Genomic DNA, 24,111 nt, shown 5'->3' with positions numbered 1-24,111 from the left:
CATTGGCCAGTGCACAATGAACATTGGGGTGCAGTCCAGGTCATTTCCTGAAGACCTCACATTACCACCAGTCACATAGACCTGAACCTTCTGTTTGGTGTCTATTCAGCACAGCTCTGCTCTCTTGGGCGGAGATCGTGAGCCCATATCCTGTCTATCGCTGGATGCATTGTTCAGTTTGAGGCGCTTCAGGAAGTCGTCGACTTGTTGAGGCTTTTTGAAAAATAACTGCTTCCCCTGATGTGTGATCCTGAGACATGCCGGATACAGGAGTGCATAGTGCATCTGAGCCTGTCGCAGAAATTTCCGTCTGTCCTCCTGAACTGTTGCTGTAAAGTCAGGATAGATAGAGAACGTAACTCCTTCGAAATTCAGTTGGCGTTTTTCCCGTGCTATTTTCAATGTAACCTCTCGGTCCCTATAATTCAGGAGGTGCGCGATGATAGGGCGTGGAGTGCTGCCTTGATCAGTGTGCTCTCTCAATTATGAATTGCTGGGAGAACGATTCCGCTCCAATAGTCGCTATATGCATTCTTTCAATATATTCTTCCATTTTCCCGGTATTTGTGCTCTCCGGGATTCCCAGAATGCGTATATTATTTCGCTGGCTGCGCGCTTCTAGGTCTTCGTTCTTAGCTGCTATTATTTTTAGAAGCTTTTCCATTTGTGCCATGGTCGACTGTGTCTGCGAAGTTACGTCTTCTGTGTCAGATACGGCATTCGGCCTCTGTAATACGTTCCTCATGTCTGTCCATCTTATGAACTATCGCGTCCATACGCGTTGTCATGGAATCCATTTTGTTGGCTATGGCTGCTATGCCTTGTCTGACTTCTTGAATGATGGTTTTCATGTCTTCTTCAGATGGAGTGGGAGATTCCTGTGTGGAGCTGTGCGTCGCCTCCTCACCCGTTGCGCCGAGCCTCTCCTGATGGAGTCTAGTGCTCTTTTTGTTATCGAATGTCAGCTGTAGCTGCCTCGCATCTGGCTTCCCCATGAGTGGTCTTAGTTGTGCTGTACCCATAGCACCTGCGTGTGGCACGGAGATATCAGTATAGGTAGGTACCTCACCCCTCGTCGTTGTTGTAGGACAGTGTTAGGAGAGCACTCTGCAGGTGTCTGCGGAGTGACTCTCCCAATAGGCAGTTCTTCTCTGAGTAGCGACGCAAATGTGTAGAGGGGCGCGGCAGAGAATGCCCCCTCAAGTTCGTCCTTGCTGTATAATAAGCTCACACCACCAGTTCCAATAAATGCTGTGTAAAAACGGTACTGCCGCCCCCAATTTCTGTTATGTACAGCCAGCAATATTTCTTGGTGCTTTAATCGCCAATATTGCATGCAGTGCAAGCAGTTTCATAACATTAATCGTCGTTTGTTATATGACGTAGCGAGTACCCGCGTAGCTTTAGCGCAGGTAGATAGTGAGCGATGTTATCACTGTCCGTCAAGAAGGCACCGACAAAGTCTTGTAACGCCGTGATTCAGGCCGTGTTTTCCCCCCTTGCGGCTCATGCTGCACCGTCTATCGCCACTGCAATCTCTTAATCATTGCAAGCGAAGCCGGCGCACGGTTTTGAGAGCGCGCCACTCCAAACTGCCGGCTTCAGGCGGGGTCCGCTAGCTAGCTCGTCAGTGGCGGTGGTGTATTAGGATAGCGCAGTAATGCGGGCAATGTACTTGGGCGTTAGCATTGGAGGGGGCAATGTTATAATTCCCTCACCTCTGGTCCCGGATTAAGTCTCCCGGCCTGAGCACCAAGTGGGCGCCGCGGCCTCTCGTAGCGCCGCACGACGAGCCGCGGCTCCATGCAGGATGGACGCTGCAACGATACAAGTGTGTCGCGGCCGCAGTGGCGGCACAGCCCACTCCGCAAAGTCCAATTTCGCAGCGAAGATGCCAAATGCTTATGTCTCCTTATGGCATAAGTAGTATGAGCATTAAAATATAACAGGCAGGATTAATTAGCGGATGGATGAGCCGATCAGCAGGAGCCTCACATCGGTGCGGCCATCCTGCTCGTGCGCCACCTAGTGCCCCCAAGGGCTTGGATTGTTTTAGTTTGATTACCATCAAGGAGATTGAGGGGAGAGTGATATATTTGGATGCCTAAGTAACGGGAGGAATTGGCTTCCCAACGGAGGAGACCTCCCCTAAATCAAGTACAACCAGGGACGTGGCTAGGCTTTAAGCCCACAGCAAGTTCTTGGTATAGCCCACATGTGTTCACCTAGGACAGCTAAAAGCTGTCAAGAAGACAAGAAAAAGATGTTACAGAACTCAATACACGTTTGTGCTTCATGTATGCACCGGGTTAGGAAAGCTAGAGAGGGGTCAAGCAAGTCTACAGGAGAATAAGGAAGATGAGGAAAGAAAACCTTTGTAGGGGCAATGGAAGAGAAAGAGAAGGCTCACTAGTGTTGGAGGAAATGGGAATAAGAGAGAGAAAACCCATATAGGGGAAGAAGGAAAGAGAATAGATCTGTGCAAGAATGAGCGAGACAGAGAGAGAGAAAGTGAAGGGGAGGGGGGGGGGGGGACACCAGTAAAGGTAGAATGGAATAAAAGAGAAATAGAAAGTTGTATTAGGAGAGAGAGACAAAAACAGGAGCCATTATGAGGTACAAGGGAAACAGAAAGGGAAAGAGAAGTACAGTGTCTCTGCAAGAGAACAAGAGAAAGTGAGACAGGAAGCCAGTGCACAGGATAAGAAAAAGAGGAGTGGGAAGAGCAGGAGAAAGGAGGGAGGGAGAGAAAGCCAGTGTAAGGAGATAGGAATAAGAGATGGAATGTTGTTTAAGTGGAAATATAAAGGAGGGAGAGAGAGGAGAAGGTAGTATAAGTCTAGGGAAAACAAAGAAACAAAAAGATAGAGGAAGTTAGTTTGAGGGATGGAGGATAATAGGAAAAAGTTGGAGAGGTAGAAGAAAAAGAAGTGGGAGAGAGAGAGAAATAACTGGAAAAGGGAAAGTAAGAGGGTTCCAGTGCAGAGCTAAGACAGACTGATTTTGACCATTGGAGATGTACGAAGATCCTGTACTTAGCAAAGTTAGCACTGAGATCACAAGACCAGTCACGATTAACAACTCTTTATGAGAAAAAAAACACGTGGAATGGCAGATGGTTCATGTATTGTGGAGTAACAGTGACACATTCCAGCTATAATTAAGATGCTGCATACTACGGTAGCTTCAGGAATGGGCGGCAAACCTTCCTATTTTAGGTCTTGGGCCTTTTGTACCGCCCTCATAGCCCTGCTGGTGGATGAACAGCTGAGGGTTTATGGCACATTATAAGACTATTTACTAGGCACGCATAACATGTGGCATAGATATAGGAGCCGGGAATACCGCACCTAGTGGTACTGCTAACTGTTGTATATGTAAGACTCTGTCCTGGTAATACGGAGAGATGACAAGTTGGTCCTCTGTAGCCTAGCACACAGAGGTAAAACATCCCAGTAAGACAACACTTCCAGGACTTCCAAGGATAAACAAAGATTTCGAAAATGTCCATCTTCCTCTTTTGCACCACTACCACCAATAAGCACTCAAAGTTGGGAAACTGGCCTGCGGCCTAGTTGCAAGACCCTGTATTGGTATGTCACTACAATCCGCAACATTTTTCTGTGACTTTTTTTAAAATTGAGAATGTGTTTTCTTTCTCAAACTCTAGAAGAGCAGGCTGCCAAGGGAACTTATACTTACGTTCATCATTCCTTTCACCTAGTCAGTCAATAAATAAGCTGTAAAATCCGGCATAGAAAAGGTTGGGATTCAAACAGTTCTATGATTATCTTCACGAGCATTATTTAGGCAAATTAAGAACTTACCTTTTGTGGAAATGCAAAAAAATAAGAAGTTGACCACTGCCCTTATTTGGGGTGCCAGCATAGCTATTTGTTTTGAGTTATTGTGTAGAGTGATTATCTGGATAACATTTCTATTCGGTTTTCTTTAGTTTGGGGAACTTTAGGGAGGTTGAGTAAAATGAAGAGAATGTTCCCATCTTTCTTTGCGAGGAAGATACAAAAAATATTCATCTTGAACGTCAATTGAGCATGTCCATTTTGATTTTGCCTTATTTCATCCATCTGTCTGTCGTTTCAGCTCTTTGTTGTGATGCTTTTATCCCTTGGGACTTTATTTTATTAGAAAACAACAGGTATAAATGTGTCTATTATGCCTTGTTAAGAGGTATTCAGACCTCTTCAACAAGCTGTTCTGGATCATTAGGTTTGCGTGACTTTGCAGGTGGGATGTTTGTGGAGGGCATTTTAAATGTAGAGTATAACCATTCGGTAAAGTGCTTACCTCCCATTTGTCTTTGTGCTATTTTGACACACTGGCCTGGCAGTTCGTGCTGGACTGTTCTCATGGCAGCAGTATCCAGTCTGATTTGAATACGGCAGGTACAGGTCTGAGGTGGCATAACAGGCAAAAAAATGATGGACTGGGACCCGACCTAAGAAATGACCTTGTGGTTGAGATGAATTCAAAAATAATTCCCATCAATATTTTGTTTCCCTCTGTAATGTATAATGCCCACAGGGATACTTTGTGCACACCAATGAGGCCTCCTCCAAGTTCGATAGCATATTACTAATTGGGAATAGAAACTCTTGATACAGCGTGCTATAGGCTCTCTATTGTCTTTGCACGTAAGGTTTTGCTACAGCTAAAGTTACAAAAATTCGAGCAGATTTGGCGCAAAAGAAATTGATGGCTGTGAAAACAGATAAGTATGCTTTCTGTGGAGAATAAACCCGGATCTCTGTACCTACTCACGGTAGTTTGGATGTTGAGCTTGCTAACATATCGATTCATGACATCAGAGGACACAGTCACACCATCAGAGTGGAGTCCTTATGGAAAAACGAACCTGAAGAGGAGGGTAAAATGCAATCCTATTCAGTCTGTTTCTTAACCTGCACTCTGACACCTTCTTGGAAGACTTCAATAAGGCAAGCCCCTGGATCTTTCTGATGCATGGCTAGTGTGGGGATCAGCTATACCCCTCTGCTTTGGCTCTTCTTCTATATTTTGATCCGGAGGGATGTGGGCAAGACTTAGCTGGGACAGGAGGGCCATGAGGATAGACAGGTGGAAGAACAGGGATAACTGCCAGAGACTGATGAGCCCTGTCGGTTTCTGTTGGGGTCTTCAATGCACTCAATTTACAAAAAAACTTTGACCGTAAAAAATGGCCCGCTGTTTACTGGCCAGTGTTTTAACATTGACCATGAAGTGCCACTGCAATGGGCCGTTTCTCCAAGCGACACTGAGCGGTGTCAGAGTGCTGGCAGAATGAACAAAGACAGGACAGCCAGTGCCCTTTGTTCCTAAGAATCATGATCCTTTGAGCAAGGGACTCCTCTCTGAAGATCTCAAACACTTCCTCAACACAACCGTCTTGGACTAAGGGTGAACTGTCTCCTTGCTGCTCGGTGTCCTATAAAGCTTCTGATCACATTAAACACTGCTATTGTCTGTCTGCACGTCTTCTTTCTTTAACTTGTTCCTACTGCAGAAGGGAAGTTTCTCAGAAATAGCTGTGATGGTGACAGCACCAGAGTGAAAAAAAACTGCGGGGAAAGGTTTGTGAAATAACATTTACTGCCCCGAATATTGGTTGCAAAAGTAAGTAAATATCTATAGTTTAAGCCTCAGTATTGATTCAAATATTTTCTGAAGAATAAAAGATAAAAAGGACAACACCCAGGGATTAAGGATTCTTATTCCCCACTGAGGAAATGGAGTCCAAGCAGGCGTTAAGAGAAAGTCTGTACGGTTTGTGGTCATATTAAATTGCGCCTTGTTGGTAGCTGGTCCCATTTTAATGCGTTTTATTTCTGTGGGGAGAGGGTGGTGTTGATATGCTTCCTACAACTTTTAAGATGAGGCACAGGCAAAGGGGGGCAGGGGGTACCCTTTATGCACCAGGAAGAGCAGGACTCGAAAGGAATGAAAAGTATACATTGAAAACGCAAACATTTTTCAGTGTAAAGTGAAACCAGACGAGACACTCCAGAAGGGTTGTAGCCAGAATGGCAGCAGTGGGGACATACCTTGTATGAAATTTGCTATGCCCCTTTACGTTGGTACAGAAGACCAGCAGGTGTGAATGGTAGGATATGGCGACAAATGCAGCGGTAAATGGCGATTTTGTAAGAACATAAGTCAAAATATTATAGGACTTAAAAATGACTTAACAGGCAGGACTGAAAATGTCCTTTTTCTTTGCGAGTGAGGCGGCGGGAGCCATCCTGCACTCTATCTAGTTACACCAGTGACACCCAAAGACATTTTTTAACAGTAGCATGAGACTTGAGGACATTAAAAAGTCCTTTTGGAAAACCTAAATATTTGTGAGGGTAGAGGGAGACTCGAAGAGGAGGAAAATAATGGGGGAATACAGCTATACCACCACAGAGAAAGAGCAGACCGAGGCACCGCAGACAGTTGAGATGTATTTTTACCCAGGGTGTTTACGAACCTATAAAGTGGGGAAACAAGAAGTAAATATTTGAGCAGATTAATGCAGGAATCAGTACCTTGGTGCTGAGACTAACCTGTAGTGCAAGATTGATGCATTACTTTATTGCCTGTACTTTCGGTTGCCAGTTAACTATTTTTCAGTTGACCAGAGATCTGGGTAGTATCCGATTTTTTCAACCCTAGCTCCTCAACCCCTTTCCTTAACCCCCAACCTCCCCCTTGCCCCCTCTCCTGGCCTTTTCTTTAGACGAATACAAAGAAATGTGTAACGGAGTAATTCAGACTAGTCACACTCTTGCCATCCATCCATGTATTTATTAGCAGTCCCGGTCATCTGATTTGGTTCCCATGGTATAAGAGTGTTAATCAAAATGTAATCTAGCTATTTAAAAAAACACACATGTGAAAACTGTACAAGAGTGGAAAACAGGGTTTAATCATTAAACTTTATGAAAATACTTGCTGAATTACTGAGCCATACTTCTATGGCTGCCAGATCTCTATTAATGGAACTGGTCTGTATTCTGTGGTTCCACCACATGAACAATAAATAATATGTCCCACGCTTTGCATCAATGGGCTACAGGACAAATACTTTTTGTGCCTCACATTTGAGTTTGGGATCATTTATTTCAATGTAAAAATACAAAGCTAAACTGTCCATATGCATTAAAGAAAAGCTTGCATTGCATATGCTACACAGCTGCGTTTGCAGTCTCCTGCTGGAAACACGTGGCTCCAGGTGAGGGCTGACGCAGCCGTCCAAGGGCACACAATGGGTCTTTAATATGGCACAGAGAGGACGCTGTGCACAATGTACATGGTGACTTTCAACAGTGCATGGGAGAGCATAGAGATAATGCTCTCCCATGACCCTTGGGATGCCTCACGGCAGGGGTTCAGAAGGAGACAAAAGCAAAGGACCCAGTCGCAAGAAAATAGAGTAGATGCTCAAGAAAGGTCCTTGGGATGCCATCCGGCAGGGACCTCTGGGTGAAGGGAGGGCCCACGAAAGGGTACAGGGCGAGCGGGGCGGCGCTTGCGGCCCAGACAGGTCCAAACGGAGACCCGCCAAATCGGTAGCAAGCTGAAGCCTAGACCCGAAATCAGAAAACCCAAAAAGGGTTTCCCTCCCCTCCCAGGTGATTGATAAAGCTGGGTTAAAGCTGGGTCAAGAATACTAATAATGCAACATGTACATAACCATGAACAATGTGATACAAATGTATAAATTGTTATTATGCGAATAAACTGCGACCTTTTCAGGCACCCAATAAAGTTGTCAGTGGTGATTTAAGGTAGCAGAGCGCAGTTGGATGGAATGAGGGGGGAAGCGGGGAAGGGAGACTCGCCGCCTGGAGGGGGTTTGGTTCTTTGAAAGACTTTGGCGTCTATTGGACTCTAGCACAGACACACAAATGCTCTCACTCTCAAGATCAGCCCTCAGACAGCGGAGCCATTGGAACCGTGCAAAGTATGAATATTTCCTGCTACTCCCAGGATTGGCGACAGACTTCTCAAGTCGCTGAAAACAAAGGCTAATGCGGGCCTGGACTGACAAAGCAGCAGGTTCCACGTTACCAAACGCAGATTCAAGAATCACACCCTGGACATGGGGGCGTGTGCCCTGCCCTTTCTAAGCCCCAGTGGTGCAAACTCCAGGGAATCTCCCACTGCTGGCAGCCCTCCCATGGGCCATGCACCCTATAGCAGAAGAGTAATCATTACCCGCACTCTCCGTGTCGCACACGGCAAGCACCGTCCGGATGAGAACACCCTTTTCGAGCTTCATCTTGGGTGGGGTCAGAAGCAGCCACCTGCGGATCTCCAGGAGATGTGGCAACATATGGGAGGTGTGGGGGGCTGTCCACCCACAGGGATGGAGGGAGGGAGCAGGCCGGCCTTGTCTCCTCACGGGAGACGGAGGGGACCGCACTGCAGGTAAAAATATGTACTTCAGGCCGAGCTGACATCTTAGCAGCGATAGGAAGAAGTCGAATGGCTTCATACACTACAAGAAAGTTAAGCGATAGTCCTATTGTCACGGGTAAGCAGCTTGTGTTGCATTGAGCATAGGTTCTGAAGAGCAAGGACCCAGGGACACAGTACAACCATCACACAGAGAGAAAAGGTTTCCACAAAGCCATACATACGCGATGAGAATGCTGGTGCCCCACAGCTATTTCGGTGGCAGACTGAACCTGGAGGTGGGTCTTCACCTGCAAAGAAGAAACATGTTGTTCAGGGTACGCCCAGCCCTTACATTTGAAGGCAGCATTGGCTTGAAGCGAAGCTCTCCCACCAGTGTTCCATCATAGTTCAAACCTTTCATCCAGCACACCCAACGCTGAATTAACCCTTGGCACTTATAAATCAGTAAAGATAAAAGGTGGAGTATAATCTGAAAAGCACGTTAGATACATTTCATGACCAGTTCCAGTTAAGATGCATATAAGCGCAATTACCCCTCGTTGTGACTCCTGATCCACCAGTCTGCCACACACGACACTTTCAGTAATACCTCATTGCTACCATATCAGCTTTCCTAAATCAGAGAAGCATCTACATCACTCGAAGACAAAACATAACAGATGACAAAGTGCTAGCCACTTTATTCTGCTTTTTTTCTTTTGTTTTAAATAAAGTCTGCATATTATTAAAGCAAAATAGTGGGTAAAGACGGAGGGAACAGAAACAATATGTTAGTCCACAGAATTAGGACTTTAACACAGGACCAGAGGAGATTTCCCAGCTGTGGTAAACGTAGACTAGGACAAACCTATTTGCAGGACTGCAGATCAGTCACTAGGCCCTGCCAGTCATACCAGGGCAGCTACCAACTCTGCCAGGCAGGATACTTTGGGGCTCACTGCCTGGTCTCCAGAGTACCCGCCCACAGCAGTCCTTCCTTCTCCAGCAGTAAAATATGTGGATTGACTCAACTATTCATCCTACTCCTGGCTGTCAGTAATCATTTTTACACATCCTGAAATTTCACTCTGTTTCAGGAACAGATAAATATTCTCAGGGCCTTGCGTCTATTTCTCGTTGTAAAGTAAGTGGGGGCTGTGGCCCATCATGAAAAGTAAGTGGGGGTTGTGGCCCATCCTCTTTACACTGGTTCAAAACAACAATGCAAACCCTATAGTACCATCTTTAGTACTTGTTTCCTAGGAAATGGAGAAAATATATTTTGCTTTGCTGAACTAATTATGAAACGATTTGCATCGTAAAGAGACGTCCAACAAATCCATCATAGTCCATGAATAACCTTTTTACAAAAAAGTAGGGCAAATTCATTTCACACTATTTATGCTACTTATAGAATAAAAATGCAACAACTCATTTTACAAGTGGTCTGTATACTTCTGATATGTATGATCACTCCTAGTGCAGAACATACTGGAATTATAGGCTTTGTGGCTAACACAGCAGAATCGTATTTTCTCCAGATATATATCGACAGGTAAAACCTGCCGAAATTTACTGGAGGAAAAATGCCTGGCAATTACAGATCCATCGAAACGTTGGTGTGATAAGCACCAAAATCCACTCTACTCTCCCAAACAGTTGCCATTTATCGCACTTGATAAAGTCCTTCTCGCGGAGAATGGTTGTTATTTTCACCGAATCACCGGGCTGTTCCTAATGAGTGGCTAAGAGTTAAAAAGTAATTGTAAGGTTACAATTTACAAGGTTAAATCTAACAGCTCTTGTGCTGTATTATGGAAACTTTGCACTGGAGCAAAAAGCAACAAAAAAAAATAAGTTAGGCAACTCAATTTGTACGGCTTATGTAATAGGGAACGGGAAAAGCATATTAGTGCCATTGAAAAGTTGACAAAATGTATTTTCTTTACTATTCGTAATTAAAGCTAACCCTGGGCGGAGTTCGCGGAGTTGTGCTACGCGAAACTCTGTGAAGTGAAAAAAAACTCTGCTGCGCTACGCGGAGCTCCGCAAGCAGCGGAGTGCGATATAAAAATGCTGTTCACGGTGATTTTCAGTGCCGGATGCTTGTCCGCACTGCGCAATGATCGCGAACGGCACTATGCACAGCGCAAGCGAGTGCTACTCTCCTTTCTGCCGCTAGAGTAGAATTTTACTCGAGCAGCAGCATTCTCAACGCGAACGGGCAGTTTCTCAACGCAAGCAGCCACGAACATATACGACCGCTCGCAATGAGATACCTGACCCCCCCGCATTGAGAAATCTCCCCGGGAGGTTTATTTTATCACGCATGTGCTCGCCCACTTGATGTTGATGATCGCGAACAAGGAAAAATCATGCCGGGGGGTGGATTTTCCTCGCTCGCCAACAATGCGGTTGACGAATGCGAGCGAGGAAAAAAAATTCCGCTCTGCTGAGCGGAGTTTTTCGGAACTCCGCGAGCGCCGCGTAACGCAGAGTGCCTAAAAACTCCATGAGTGGAGCGGAGTTCACCGCCCAGGCTTAATTAAAGCAAAACTAGCATAAAATTGTCCTGTGTCGTATTTGACTTGGTGCGCATCCGTTTTGCCAGATTTGTGGTTACACATTCCATACAAATGGTGTAAACGGATGTGCCTGGGTGGAGTAAAGTAAGCCTTTAAACATTCCTTGATCTCCTCAAAAAGAACCTCCCTTTCGATGAACGCCAACCTGGTGTGCAAGAGTGAGCTTGCAGTGTCTAAAGACACGCGGAACTGGGGTAAATACTATACGTGAGCGAAAAGGTGAACTGTTACTGTCAATGAGATGATGCCCGATGCCTGTCAGAGATCAGGACAGGACTTCTATTCTCCAGAAGTGGTAGAAACTTAGCTGGTTTTGGGTGCTGGCCATGGCCACGCATGTACTGGCGCAATAATGAAGGCGTGCCACACTTGGGTGTAGGCACCGGTTCGTGTTTTCCTGTGTGTATACACACAGCTCTGCAATACTTTATTCTCGGATTCCTTTTTGACAGTTCAGCGGAACACTTTGTTAACTTCCTCCGACAGTACGTCCTCATCTTATTTACGTATATTTGTTTATGCTCCTTTTTACATCAAACCGGACACTACCAGTGTCAGCTATCTTTAAATCTCCTTAAGATTTTACTGTTTGCTCCTAGCCTTCATTTACATTTTTGGGGGGAAAAAGCGTACTGCATTTTTTTCTTGAATTTCTCTTTATTTGGCTAACGATTGTTCCAAGGTGGACAACAATTCTGAACCGCTGAGGCGTTCTTGAGCATAAGGGACTGTAATTGCACTTGTATAGCGCTTACAAAACGCTTTATGGTGATTAGCCCACTAGTCCGAAACCCAAGGTTCATCCAGTGGTATAGTTCATTATTGGGATTACAAATCCATGCATGCCCTTCTTTTTCTTTGTGGTAGATGAAAATGCCAGTTGGGAGGGGTCAGAAAATTAGTGGGGGCTGGTGAGATAAGTAGGCTGGTGGAGGTTAGGAACTATTAGGTTGCAGGGATTAAACTTAAAAAAAGGAGCGGTTGCGAGCTATGAAATGAAGTGCGAGAAATCTGCAGAATGACAATAGGAGATTAAGGCAGACAGGCATGAGAGATGACTATGCTAAGAAATAGAAGCCATGGAGGCTAACGAGAGGGTCCCTATAAAGAAAGGAGTGAGGGGAATTCTTTGGAAAGCAAGGTCAGTTTTCCATGCAAGGTTTTAGGAGTAGAGAGAGGGAACACTTAACGAGATATCAAGAATTCTGAGGAAATAAACTGTAAAAAGAAACAACATTATATATAGTGCTACATGTTCGGGGCAGACAGCTTAAACAAGCAATTCCGAGTGAATAAATCATTTAAAACATTAAGAACCCAAGCCTGATGTACGCCAAGCCTAAAACAGCCCTTTCAAACATGGACTGGAGCACCCCAACATTGGTAAATGGCATAAGTCGAAGTAGTGCAGAAAAAAGAAAAGTTTCATTTAATGATCTTCCCTCACTAGTCGGAATTAAAGGTTGTTTCACTCATTCCCTAAAGATTTTTTGGCACTGGGTGAGAGCATCTCACCAATGTGCAGTCATATTTATATCTTGTTTTATTACTTAATCCCATTATAGGATGTTTCTAGGGCACAGCAGAGCAAAAGTAGATATGAAAAGTATCTAGTGCTAACATCCCAAGTGTATGTGGTCGTATGTGAGAAAGTCCACCCCAACAGATCTCCTGGCCATTTCTCAAAATGGACAACCCTGTGTAGCAACCACGTTAGCTGAATGAGATCATAACAAATACTATACAAGCATTTGCAATGCAATAGGTCTCGCAGATACACAAGTTAAAGCTATTGGCATTGTAAAGGACGATGCCTTTTATTTATGTTTTTAAAACTAAAACAAATATAAAAGGCATTGTTATTTGCAATGTCAATAGCTCAAACTCACGTAAATGCGAGATCTATTGCATTGCAAATGTTTGTTCTTTTTAGTTACCAATCGGAGTTGGGGAAAAAAGCTTGAAAGCGCTCTTTTATCTTTAAAGAGGGTGGCAGAGAAGTTACAAGGGGCTGGGTGGGGAAACAACATGGAGACGAGGGGTGGAAGAAACACCGAGCGTGGGGATGAAAGGTGCTAAAGAGAGGAAAGTAGAGCTGGTAGTGAGAAAGCACACGAGCGAGAAGGCAACACAAAGAGAATGGGGAAAAAGAACACATGAAAAAGTGAGCATTGTAAGGACATAGCAATGCACACATTCTCCAGAGTCGGGACAAACAGAAGAGGAAGGAAAGCCTTCACATGTAGCAAACAAATTAAAGTGACAATTAATTATTTCTTTAATCCCCCGTCTGTTAAGCCGGCAATGGCAGCCGTTTGTTGGCTCTAGTGAAAGGCGCACTTCGGCTGCTTTGTAGTGCTAAGAAGTGTACGTTTCTTCAGTTTACACCAGGCTCCCCGCGGAGCGTCCGTGTGTCTTGTTTTCGCCTGTCAGATTCCATCTGACAGCGGTGAGTTTTTGGATACCGAGGCGATAGCCTCATTACTCCACATTCATTTTGAGTTTTTTTAATCGCTGTTTAGGTTGTCTTATTGATGTGTGACGCTTTGTCACAGTAGAGGGTGGATCACAAGGTCAGCAATGTGATAGGCCGCGGGTTGCGGTCAAGTTTGGGTTGCGGAAGTGTCAGCAAGTTTAGTCGCAGAGTCTTGTATTCGTCTGCCAAATGTCTTCTGGCGGCGATGAGCTTTTGAAGGCTGCCGCGGCGGTTGCCTTCTGACAGTGATGAGTTTTGGGTACCTGCCGGGGCGATTTGCCCTAAGGCAGTGATGGGTTTTTGGATGCTGTGTTGCTGTTTCAGTTTCACAAGTTTAGCGCTTCGATGGGCCGCGGAGCGTCTGCCTGGTGTTGTTTTTGTGCTCAGACTGCTGCCCGCCCCTGCTCACCTCTCTGAGAGCCAGTGCCCCCTTTGACCCTCTACCTGCCGCCCACCCCGCCCCCGCCTCTTCTCTCGGTTCACACCTTGGTGCTATCACACTTAACGTCACCTCCAGCTCGCATTTTCAGAGAGGGCCTCGGGGCTCCCTATTACAGCCCCAGGATGAGGAGGAGGAAGAAGAGAAAGAGGAGACAGAGGCAGACTTGGTGGGGGCGGGGAGACAGATACGGTGGGAAGTGAGAGTGAAGAAAGAGGGGGAGAGAGATAAGTAAGAGAGAGAGATCCAGTGGGGAAAGAGACCGAGAAGTAGGGAGAGATGAAGGAAGAAGAGAGAGCAAGTGGGATGGAGGGAATGGGGGACAGAGAGGAAGAAAGAGAGGGGGGGGAATAGCACCGAGGCAATAGGACTCCAAAGGGAACAAAGACACTGGAATCGAGGGGACAGGGCAGGGAGGACGGATGTAGAGGAGACGGGAGAGATGGACAGAGTGCCAGGTGCTGGGGAGTGCAGCAAAAAGCAATGGAAAGAGAGCGAGAGAGATGTGGGTTAGTGGCCAGCTCCGAAACTATGGACCCTGCGGGCTGCGCCCAGTGTTGACACGTGGAAAAAAAGCATTTTTATGGAAACACAAAAACGCCCATCGCTTTAATTAAAATGGCGACTGTCTGACGCACTGAATCATAAGAGGCAAACTAAAGATCACTGGGACGGATTTGACAGTTTTCCATCAAATACGGCACCCCTCCCAACTGCCCCCATTTGGAGACGACCGGCACAAAAGCGGACATGTTCGTTCTTACACTGACGGTCCCATTTTATGGAGGCGAGTGTAGAAAAGAGGTATTCCCTCATTCGCCTACTTGAAGAGAGGTAGTGTAAAGCGAAAACGAATAGTACATGAAATCTACATATACAAACAATTGGTCGTAGAGACATCAAGACGCCGCCATGAAATATGATTACATATCTTCTGTGCTGTTTTCCTCCCCCCCCCTCAAGTCAAATAACCAGTTTGTCTTCCCTGTGGCGTGGCGTAAATAATTGCGTTTATAGCTGCCGTGTGACCCTTGGCTCTAAAATGTCCTCTCAGTAACTGGGACATCCAGACAGCACCCATTTTAGAGACTAAATAGACCCCTTATGTGACGGCATTGGGAGTTTGTAGGCTTGAGGAATCTTAGGTACGCAAAGCCCAAACAAGTGGGAGAGGAGGGGAAAGTGCTGGGAACAGGCACCCTCGGAATGCCTGTGCGCCGCACTACAAATCTGCGCCGTGGGTTAGTGCACCTGCTGGAGCTATAAGTGTATAACCTAAAGGGTATATGTGTTTTTTTTGGGGGAGTTTTATTTTGCGAACTCGACCCAGAGGTATGAGAGCGCTGCAACAGGTGTATTACAGAGGGACACATTGATTTCTAGGCACGGGGAGATTAAGTGATTTGCACAAAAACAAAGGATGCTTGAGCCTCCCGAACTCAAACCTGGCTCCCCAGCTTCAAAGTCGGCCGCCCAAGCTGTTAAGCCACACACCTTGTTAACATACTGGCGACATAGGTTAGTGAGTTAAAGAGCATATTGGAAACATCAGAATATAACCTGCAGGTTAAATGTTAAAATATGTGAGGTATCACTTAGTGTTAATACATATACTGCTGACGTATTTGGGTGACCTACAGACTAAACGTTCACATATTTATGGCGCAGTAGCATAGTGAGTTAGTGCACTCTCGGTAACTTTCAGTACTTAAGTTGAACTCCCAAAGGGCTCGAGTCCGCTTTTCATTTTTCCAAGGTGGAGGCTGACTTGTGTAATACCACTTATGTACCAGGCCCCGATGTCGTCTGCAGTGTTGGACGCCACTAAAAACAAGGGGGATGAGAGGGACGCGAGACAGTGAGCCGTCCTGACACCTCCGTGGGGTTAATGGCCTGCCCGCGCAGGGAAATACCTCATCAATATAGACGTCCCGAGGAGTCAAGCTGAACACGAGGAACAAGCGAGGCTTTTAAGCGCGTTGTCTGGGCCATTTTGTCAGCTGAGCAAGGGGCTTCGGACGGGTGGGGGGGGGGGGTCAACGCATGCATTTTGGCAGCTCCCTGAAAAGGACTAATGTGTCTCAAACTGGAGGATGTTATGCCTCGCCCGCATCAAGGGGTGCGTTGCTAATCGGAAGACTGCCACCGAGAGCTGGGGACCGTGGACAGGGCGTGCAGGCTGGTATTTGCAAGGCTTTTATTTAGGGCCGCGGTGGACCTGCAAACAGGCACTCTGTCATTAAAAGTGACAGTGTAAGTATAAACAAGCTACCGACAGAGCGCGTGCATATGTTTTGTCCTTAACAACAAAAGCAGAGAGCGTGCATATGTTTTGTCCTTAACAACGCAAGCAGAGCGCTTGCATATGTTTTGTCCTGCGTGCGCACAGACATGGAAGGAGAGAGGGAGCAACCGAGCAGAGCCGTACACGTGCACATCTCCTGTCACCCGTACGCGCACATCTGCTGTGTCTTCAGCTAAGCTGTTAGACGTACGCATGCACATGTCCTGTCCCCCTTCGCCCACCAAACCGACAACAATAGATCTCGGCAAGGCGATCAGCGCATGCGCTGCGTCGCTAGGCGAGACCTAAAAATGACCTGCAGAAATGATCAAAGCGGTCAGCATATTGAAAACCATAAACTTTTGCCTTTCCCTCACACTTCATGGACATTACATCAAGGCTGGATTATGCAAATGTCCTCCTTCTTGGGTCTCCTCAAGAGGTGATCAACACATTACAGCGAGTTTAGAACGCAGCGGGTCAACTGGTGCTGAACATTCCACAACGTAATTCAATTTGGAAGGGCCCGATAGACCTTTCTTGGCTATCTATTAGCCAAAGAATAAAATTCAAAGCCCTTATTCATGTTTAGGACGATGCAACAGACAGGCCCGGCTCACATTCAAGAAAAGGTAAAAAAGTACTGACTTCTTAGAAACCTGCATTAAACTCACCAAAATCTGTTGTGCATACCTAGGGTACATAAATAAAGAGATGGTGGCTGCGCTTTTACCTTCCTGGCTCCCATAAGTTGCGGAACTCTCTTTCCTGAACACCTTCAGAGTATCTCTTCAGAGTCCACTTTCATGGCACTCTTAAAGACACACTTCTTCAAAGAGATAGGACCCTGGCCTGGTCCTTTTCTCCTGTTACCTAATTGGTCCCCAGAGGTTCTCAGACTCTAGTTTCTCTCTACGCAACCATTGCCAGGATGCCCCAGCACGCTTTATATAACGGAATCATTCATTTAATCATTCATCCATCACACTTTTTGGCACTGCATCCCATAATGTGATAACTGTAGCTTGGTAGTCATCAAACACAACATAGAAACACTTCCCACATATGTTCAAAACAAAGACAGCACACCTCCAACCAGACCCTACATGGTGACGTGTGCTAACCATGTAGGCAAGTGCTTCAAAATGCACAAAGACAATAGGTCTGTGTAGGAAATCTCCTGTTCCGAGTGGTCACCCCAGATTTGTTTGCCTCTTGCTGGATCCTGTTTTAATGCACACATTAGAACAGTGCACTTTACCCCTGCTAACCAGGAGTAGAGTGTCTGTGCTTCTGTTTTAAGCATGGGTGAATTGGCTTATTTCTAACTAGTACATTTAACTTGCCAAAAAGTATATAGTATATGGTGTAGAAAGTGCACCGGGACCTGTAAGTTAATTGCCATTAGGGGACTGCAGCACCTATTGTACCATCCACTACAGTAACAGGGCAAACATGACTTCAAGCCAAACCTGTGTAGCCTGACTGCTGCAGTGTTAGCCCTGCTAAAATAATTCTTCTCAACAGTAGAAAACATTGCTTTTAAATAATAAACCATCCCTATGTAGGCCCTGCAAGGCAGGGTTCATGGTATTTAAAACAGAGTTCTGTAGAAACATATTACCATGGCCCTACAGTGACAAGAAACAAAAAGCTATTTTACTGGGGCAGGCCTACCTGGGGCAGGCCTGCCTGTCCTATGTAGAAAGCCAGAGTAGAGATTAATATACTGATACAGTATCTCACAATGGGACCAGCTAGAAAAATAAACAGCTATTTTAATAGTTATTAGAAATCCAAGTTCATTGTGACTTAGGATTTTTTAATAAATATTACATAAAAGTAACTTTCAGAGGTTTACCTGCCTGACCTGTCAGAGGGTTAGTTAGAATAAGCCTCTGCCAGCTCTCAGCCTGTGCTCAGCCATTAAAATGAGTGAAATGCCTCCCAGGAGCAAACAATAGGCTGCCCTGAACAGGCAAAGATGACTCCTCTAAACTTCATAGGATACTCCAAGTGGGGGCTGTAGGCATCTGGTGACAACACACTGTCAAATCCTGCCTACTGGTCTGTTGAGCCACAGCAAACCTTTCAGGAACACTTGAAAGAGCGAGAACAGGATGCAAAGAACATTCTTATGGATCCCCGGTCAGGTAGCTGAAGGGCCCTACTCTTGTTCTACCAGACTTCTATCTCTGGGTTTGTTGTGGGTACAGTACCTGCTTCAAAATGGATTTTAGTGTTCAATGTGGAAGGAAACTAGGATTTCATGGTACACTCCCCAGCCCTCAGAGTCCAGGTTTAGTACGTCCGAAGACTTTCACAATTTTGAAAATGCCATGATACATGGCACATTGGGGCTGTTTGCAGTAAGCCAAACAGGTACTATTGAAACTGTGGGTAGAGTTGGGCCCGGGAACTTTTACCCTATTAGTTAGGCAGTGCCCAGGAGTCACCCCTTAATTCGTGACAGGCATAAATGTGTCAATCCCAGACCCCTCTTCAGAATACTTTATAGACCTGCGGAAGATCAGAAGAGGACTGGACCTTCAGATTGTGACCCGAGATGAGCCACGAAGAACTGGACCTGCTACCTCTTGTCCCCATAACAATGATATGGAATCCAGGGTCAGCTGGCCAACCTTATATGTGGATATATGGAGACAACATGTCTGAAGAAGCCTTTTCCTGAAAATATCCAAATGAACAGAGACAAATGGACCTGGACTGGACCCTGGCCTCTGTCAGACACCATCCGAGTCTCGAAGTGCCTCCTCTTAGGTCCTGCAGGAGCTTCAGAAGTGTACTCTTGTGGTTGATTGGGGCTTAAGAGACTAAGTCAGAAGGTAACATTTTCGACTCCGATGAATCCGCTTACTGTATCAGACCTGCGCTCCATCACAATCAGCCTGGAATTGAGTCTTAGTCCTGATCTACCGCAAACCATACACCATCATTGATGCTCAGAGCCTTTTAGTGCCATTTCCCTATAGCCGGTCTGCTTTGTGCCATTGCTTCCAAGGGCTTCGAGCTCAACTTCATTTATTGACTTTGAAGTTTCACCCTGACAAAGGTTGTAATTATCCTTAGAGGCGGGTAGTCACCAACCCCACAATAATAATCTAATTTCTTACAGTCTGGCTTATGAATAGTGTGCTGCGTGTGTATCACTGATGGGTGTAGGCACTCATTAAGTCATCATACATGCACTCTTCCACTCCTCATTGCACTCCTGCATCCCTTCATCCATCCATCCACAGACTCGTTCTTGCATTCACCCTGTGGCTCAATCACAATAAAACAGGTACTCAACAACATATGAAAGATGAATAATAATACAAAGAAAACATGCTGCTGTCTAAACACAACAGGCGAGCAGAATGTAAATGACAAGGAGAAAGACCAAATGGAGAAACAGAGCTTACTCAAAGGCACTCTATATGTATGTATTATTTAATTATATTTTAATACAAGATCCTATCAGACAGCTTAGAAGGGATCCTAGCAAGAATTATTACAGCGCAAATCTTCTCCCTTTAGGGTTTGTCAGAGGTGGTAACCAACACCAAAATCCTTTCCTAAAAAGGTAATCTGTGACATTTGAAGCACCAAAATAACTATTAGTAGGCAAATAAATAACCCATCTTTAAATGCATATTGAGTTGAACATATTCTTTTCACCATCAATGTCATGCCCATTTAGATTATCATATATTTTCATAGAGAGAGCAGACCTTTGGCATCCAAGGGTTTAACGAGGAGTCTCACCAAGCAAACCATCCATATCCATGGTTAGTCACACGGGTCACCAAAACCACTGACTATTACAGCAATCTTTGAGATTCCATTTAACAAAATACCTACCTTTAGCCTTTATTATAGAGTAACAACAATCCATGCAAATGCCTATTTACAATAAATGTCAGGCTTTAGGCCTTTATCATAGCAGAAAAAGGCACACTGGCAATGTGGGCTCCTAACGGCACACTGGTGGGTAATTAATACCAATTTCCTCCAACGCTCTACTTTTGTGACCCCATTGCTAAGAGGCCACCCCAACAGAAGGTCAAGAAATAACAAATGAAAAGGAGCGTTCAATTCTATGGAAAATGCTACTTACCAGTATGCATCTGTTCTTGGCATGTAGAGCTGCAGATCCTCACACTTGCATTAGATCGCCATCTGGTGTTGGGCTCGGATGCTTGCACGTTGTGGTCTTGGAAGAAGTCTTTGTAGTCACGAGATAGGTGACTCCTCCCTTGGACGATAGTGCGCATGGGCATCGACTCCATCCTTAGATTGTTTTTTGCCATGATGGGAAATGATGGAGTTAGTAGAAAGAAAAAGATGTTCATGTGAGTATATCTAAGTAAGATAGAACTGGAGCAGATACAGGTCCCGGGGAAGTGGGTGGGCGTGTGAGGATCTGCAGCTCTACATGCCAAGAACAGATGCATACTGGTAAGTAGCATTTTCCGTTCGAGTCATATGATCTGCAGATCACACACTTGCATAGACTGCACAGCAGTATCTCCCCTAGCTTGGCCCACAGAAGCTTGCTGCTTGGCTTGCACGTCAACACAATAGCGTTTAGTGAAGGTGTGTGTTGAAGACCATGTTGCTGCCTTACAAATATCTTCTAGGGGAATGTTCCCTAAGAATGCCATAGAGGCCCCTAGTTTGCGTGTGGAATGCGCCCTAGGGGAATTGTCAATGTGCGTTTCGCTTTCTGGTAGCATATTTGGATACATTTGACGATTCACCTTGCAATCCCAGCCTTGGAGATGGGATTACCCTTATGCGGTGGGGAGAAAGCTACGAACAGTTATTTAGTTTTGCGAAAGGATTTGGTTCTGTCAATGTAATAAAGCAGGGCTCTTTTAACATCCAGTGTGTGTAGAGCTCTCTCCACTACGGAGTCCGGGTTTGGAAAAAACACTGATAAACTCTACTTTTTGGTTAAGATGAAATGGAGAGATGACTTTAGGAAGGAATTTTGTGTTTGTTCTGAGAACCACCTTGTTACGATGTAATTGTAACAATGGTTCTTGTATGGTTAAAGCCTGGATCTCACTTACTCTTCTAAGAGAGGTGATGGCAATAAGGAAAGCTACTCTCCATGTGAGGAACTGCAGTTCGCATTTATGTAAAGGTTCAAATGGGGGTCCCATGAGCCTGGTAAGAACAATATTTAGATTTCACACTGGAGAGGGTGGTAATCTAGGAGGAATGATTCTTTTCAGGCCCTCCATGAAGGCTTTAATTGCAGGGACTCTAAAAAGTGACAAGTGTTGTCTGTTTTGCAGATAAGCAGCAAGTGCTGCTAGATGTAAACGTATGGATGAGTATGCTAGTTTACATATTTGCAAGGGTAATAGGTAGCAAATGATATTCTGGATGAAGGCATCCAGTGGATCAATATGGTTGTTGGTGCAGTCAATGGCAAATCTTTTCCATTTTGCAGCATAGCAAGCTCTAGTAGTAGGGCGTCTGGCTTCTTTAATGATGTTCATACAGTCTGGTGGTAGGTTAAGGTAACCGAACTCTAGGACTTCAGGAGCCAGATCGCCAGATTCAGCTGACCTGGATCTGGATGTCTGATCTCTCCATGGTTGTGCGTCAGCAGGGATGGGGACAGGTGTAGTTTTTGGTGCGGAACTAGTGAGAGTTCCAACAGTGTTGTGAACCACGGTTGGCGTGCCCATGTGGGAGCTACTAAGATTAGTTTGAGAGACTGTTGTCGGAGCTTGCGTACCACTAGTGGAATCAGTGGGAGTGGTGGAAAAGCGTACGGAAATCTGCCTGACCAGTTCATCCATATCGCATTGCCCTCGGACAATGGGTGTGGAAACCTGGTGGCGAAGGTTGGGCATTTTGCGTTTGTGTGTGGCGAACAGATCTACGTCTGGGTGGCCCCACATCTGGAAAAACGGTAGAAGAACCTGGGGATGTAGTTCCCATTCGTGAATCTGTTTTGTTTGTCGACTTAAGAGATCCGCAATCTGATTGTGAACTCCTGGTAGGTGTTTGGCAAGTAGATACATATTTTGTGGGATGGCCCATCTCCAAATGTTCTGTGCGTGCTGGGACAGCTGCAGAGAATGTGTGCCTCTTTGTTTTTGTATGTAGTACATGGCTGTCATGTTGTCCGTCCGGATCAGGACAGCTTTGTTTTGTACATGTACTTGGAATGATTTTAAAGCTAGAAATATTGCTAGTAGTTCTAGGTGATTGATGTGGAGCACTTGTTGTTGAGTGGTCCATTTGCCTTGGGTTGTATGTCCGAGGAGATGGGCTCTCCATCCTGTGAGTGATGAGTCTGTCGTGAGCACTATCTGTGGAACAGATTCGAGGAACGGCCGCCATTTGGACACGTTTTTTGTATTCCAACACTGCAGAGAGCGATATGTACGGCTGTCTACCAACACCAGATCTGTAAGTTGTCCATGAGCCGGATTCCACTGATGTGCTAGACATTCCTGTAAGGGGCGCATTTGAAGTCTTGCATAAGGTACAATAAAAATGCAAGATGCCATCATGCCCGAGTTGCATGAACACACTGGCTGGGAGAGAGTGTTGGGCTTGAAATTTTGTGATGAGGGTTTGTATGCTGGCTATCCTGGCTGGACTGGGATATGCTAGAGCTGTGGAGGTGTTAATTGTGGCCCCCAGATATTGGTGTGTATGAGAGCGCTGGAGACGCGACTTGGTGTAGCTGACCGTGAACCCCAAGTTGTGTAATGTTTGGATGGTTTGGTGAGTGAGTTGAACACATTGGTTGAATGACTTGGCTTTTATTAGCCAGTCGTCTAGATATGGGAAGACATGGATCTGTTGTCTTCTCAGATGTGCTGCTACTACCGCCAGACATTTTGTGAATACTCTGGGTGCAGTGGTGACTCCGAATGTAAGGACTTTGAACTGATAGTATTGTCCGTCCACTACAAACCATAGATCCTTCCTGTGAGCAGTATGTATGGGAATCAATGTGGAAGTAAGCGTCATTGAGAGCTAGTGTGGCAAGGAAATCGCCTTCTTGTAGCAGCGGGAGCACTTGTTGGAGAATGATCATATGAAAATGATCCGAATGTATATATAGTTTGAAGGGTCTGAGGTCGGGTATCTGTCTTAGAGTCCCGTACTTTTTGGGTATTAGGAAGTACAGCGAGTAAGCCCCTGTTCCTTGATGTTGTAAGGGAACTGGTTCTATTGCGTGTTTTTGAAGCAGTGAGATCACCTCTTGTTTTAGGAGCGTGAGATGATCTGTGGACATTGGACGCTGCTTGGGTGGTATGTGTGGGGGGGATAGCTGTAAGTTCCATGCAGTAACCATATTGGATAATCTGTCTTACCCACTTGTCTGTTGTGATGAAATTCCAGACAGGTAGGAACTGTGATAATCTTCCCCCGACCGGAGTGGAATGGTCTGGGGGAAGCGGAAGGAAGTCACTGTTTCGTAGTGGGTGAGGTGCGAGTACGATTACCTCGGCCTCTTCCTTTATTGTTATTCCCTCTATATCCGTCTCTAAAATACCCTCTATTGGGGGATGTTTGTGTAGTGGCTTTAAACGAAGATGAGGTGTCTGCACCCATGTTTCTGGAGGCTCCTCTATAGAAGAAGCGACAAAAGGAGCCACGTGTTTGTGGAGACTGTAACGCTCCCATGGACTTAGCAGTCTCAGTGTCTTTCTTCATCTTTTCAAGTGCAGTCTCTACAGCCGGGCCAAAACGTTGTTCTTGGTTGAACGGCTTGTTGAGGATGGTAGTCTGGACCTCCTGCTTAAAGCCTGAAATGCGCAGCCAGGCATGTCGTCTAAGGAGTACACTGGTATTGATGGATCTATTGGCAGTGTCTGGCGCGTCAAGTGCGCAATTAATTGACACGTTTGAAATTAGCTTGCCCTCTTGGATTAGATCATTTGCT

General features: G+C 45.5%; 1 protein-coding gene across 2 annotated transcripts in view; it reads right to left on the bottom strand.

Annotated features, from left to right (window-relative positions):
- Positions 1 to 24,111, bottom strand: part of SLC25A35 (solute carrier family 25 member 35) — a 123,617-nt gene that overhangs the window by 84,441 nt on the left and 15,065 nt on the right. For both annotated transcript variants that reach the window (XM_085637847.1, XM_085637848.1), the window contains exon 2: positions 8,646 to 8,711. In XM_085637847.1, the coding sequence (XP_085493973.1) occupies positions 8,646 to 8,711 (66 nt within the window). The remainder of the gene's footprint in view (positions 1 to 8,645; positions 8,712 to 24,111) is intronic.

Source organism: Triturus cristatus, chromosome 12 (assembly GCF_964204655.1).
Source record: "Triturus cristatus chromosome 12, aTriCri1.1, whole genome shotgun sequence".
Classification (NCBI taxonomy): Eukaryota; Metazoa; Chordata; class Amphibia; order Caudata; family Salamandridae; genus Triturus; species Triturus cristatus.
Note: the sequence above shows the minus strand (reverse complement) of the source record. Positions and strands in the feature narration are given on the sequence as shown.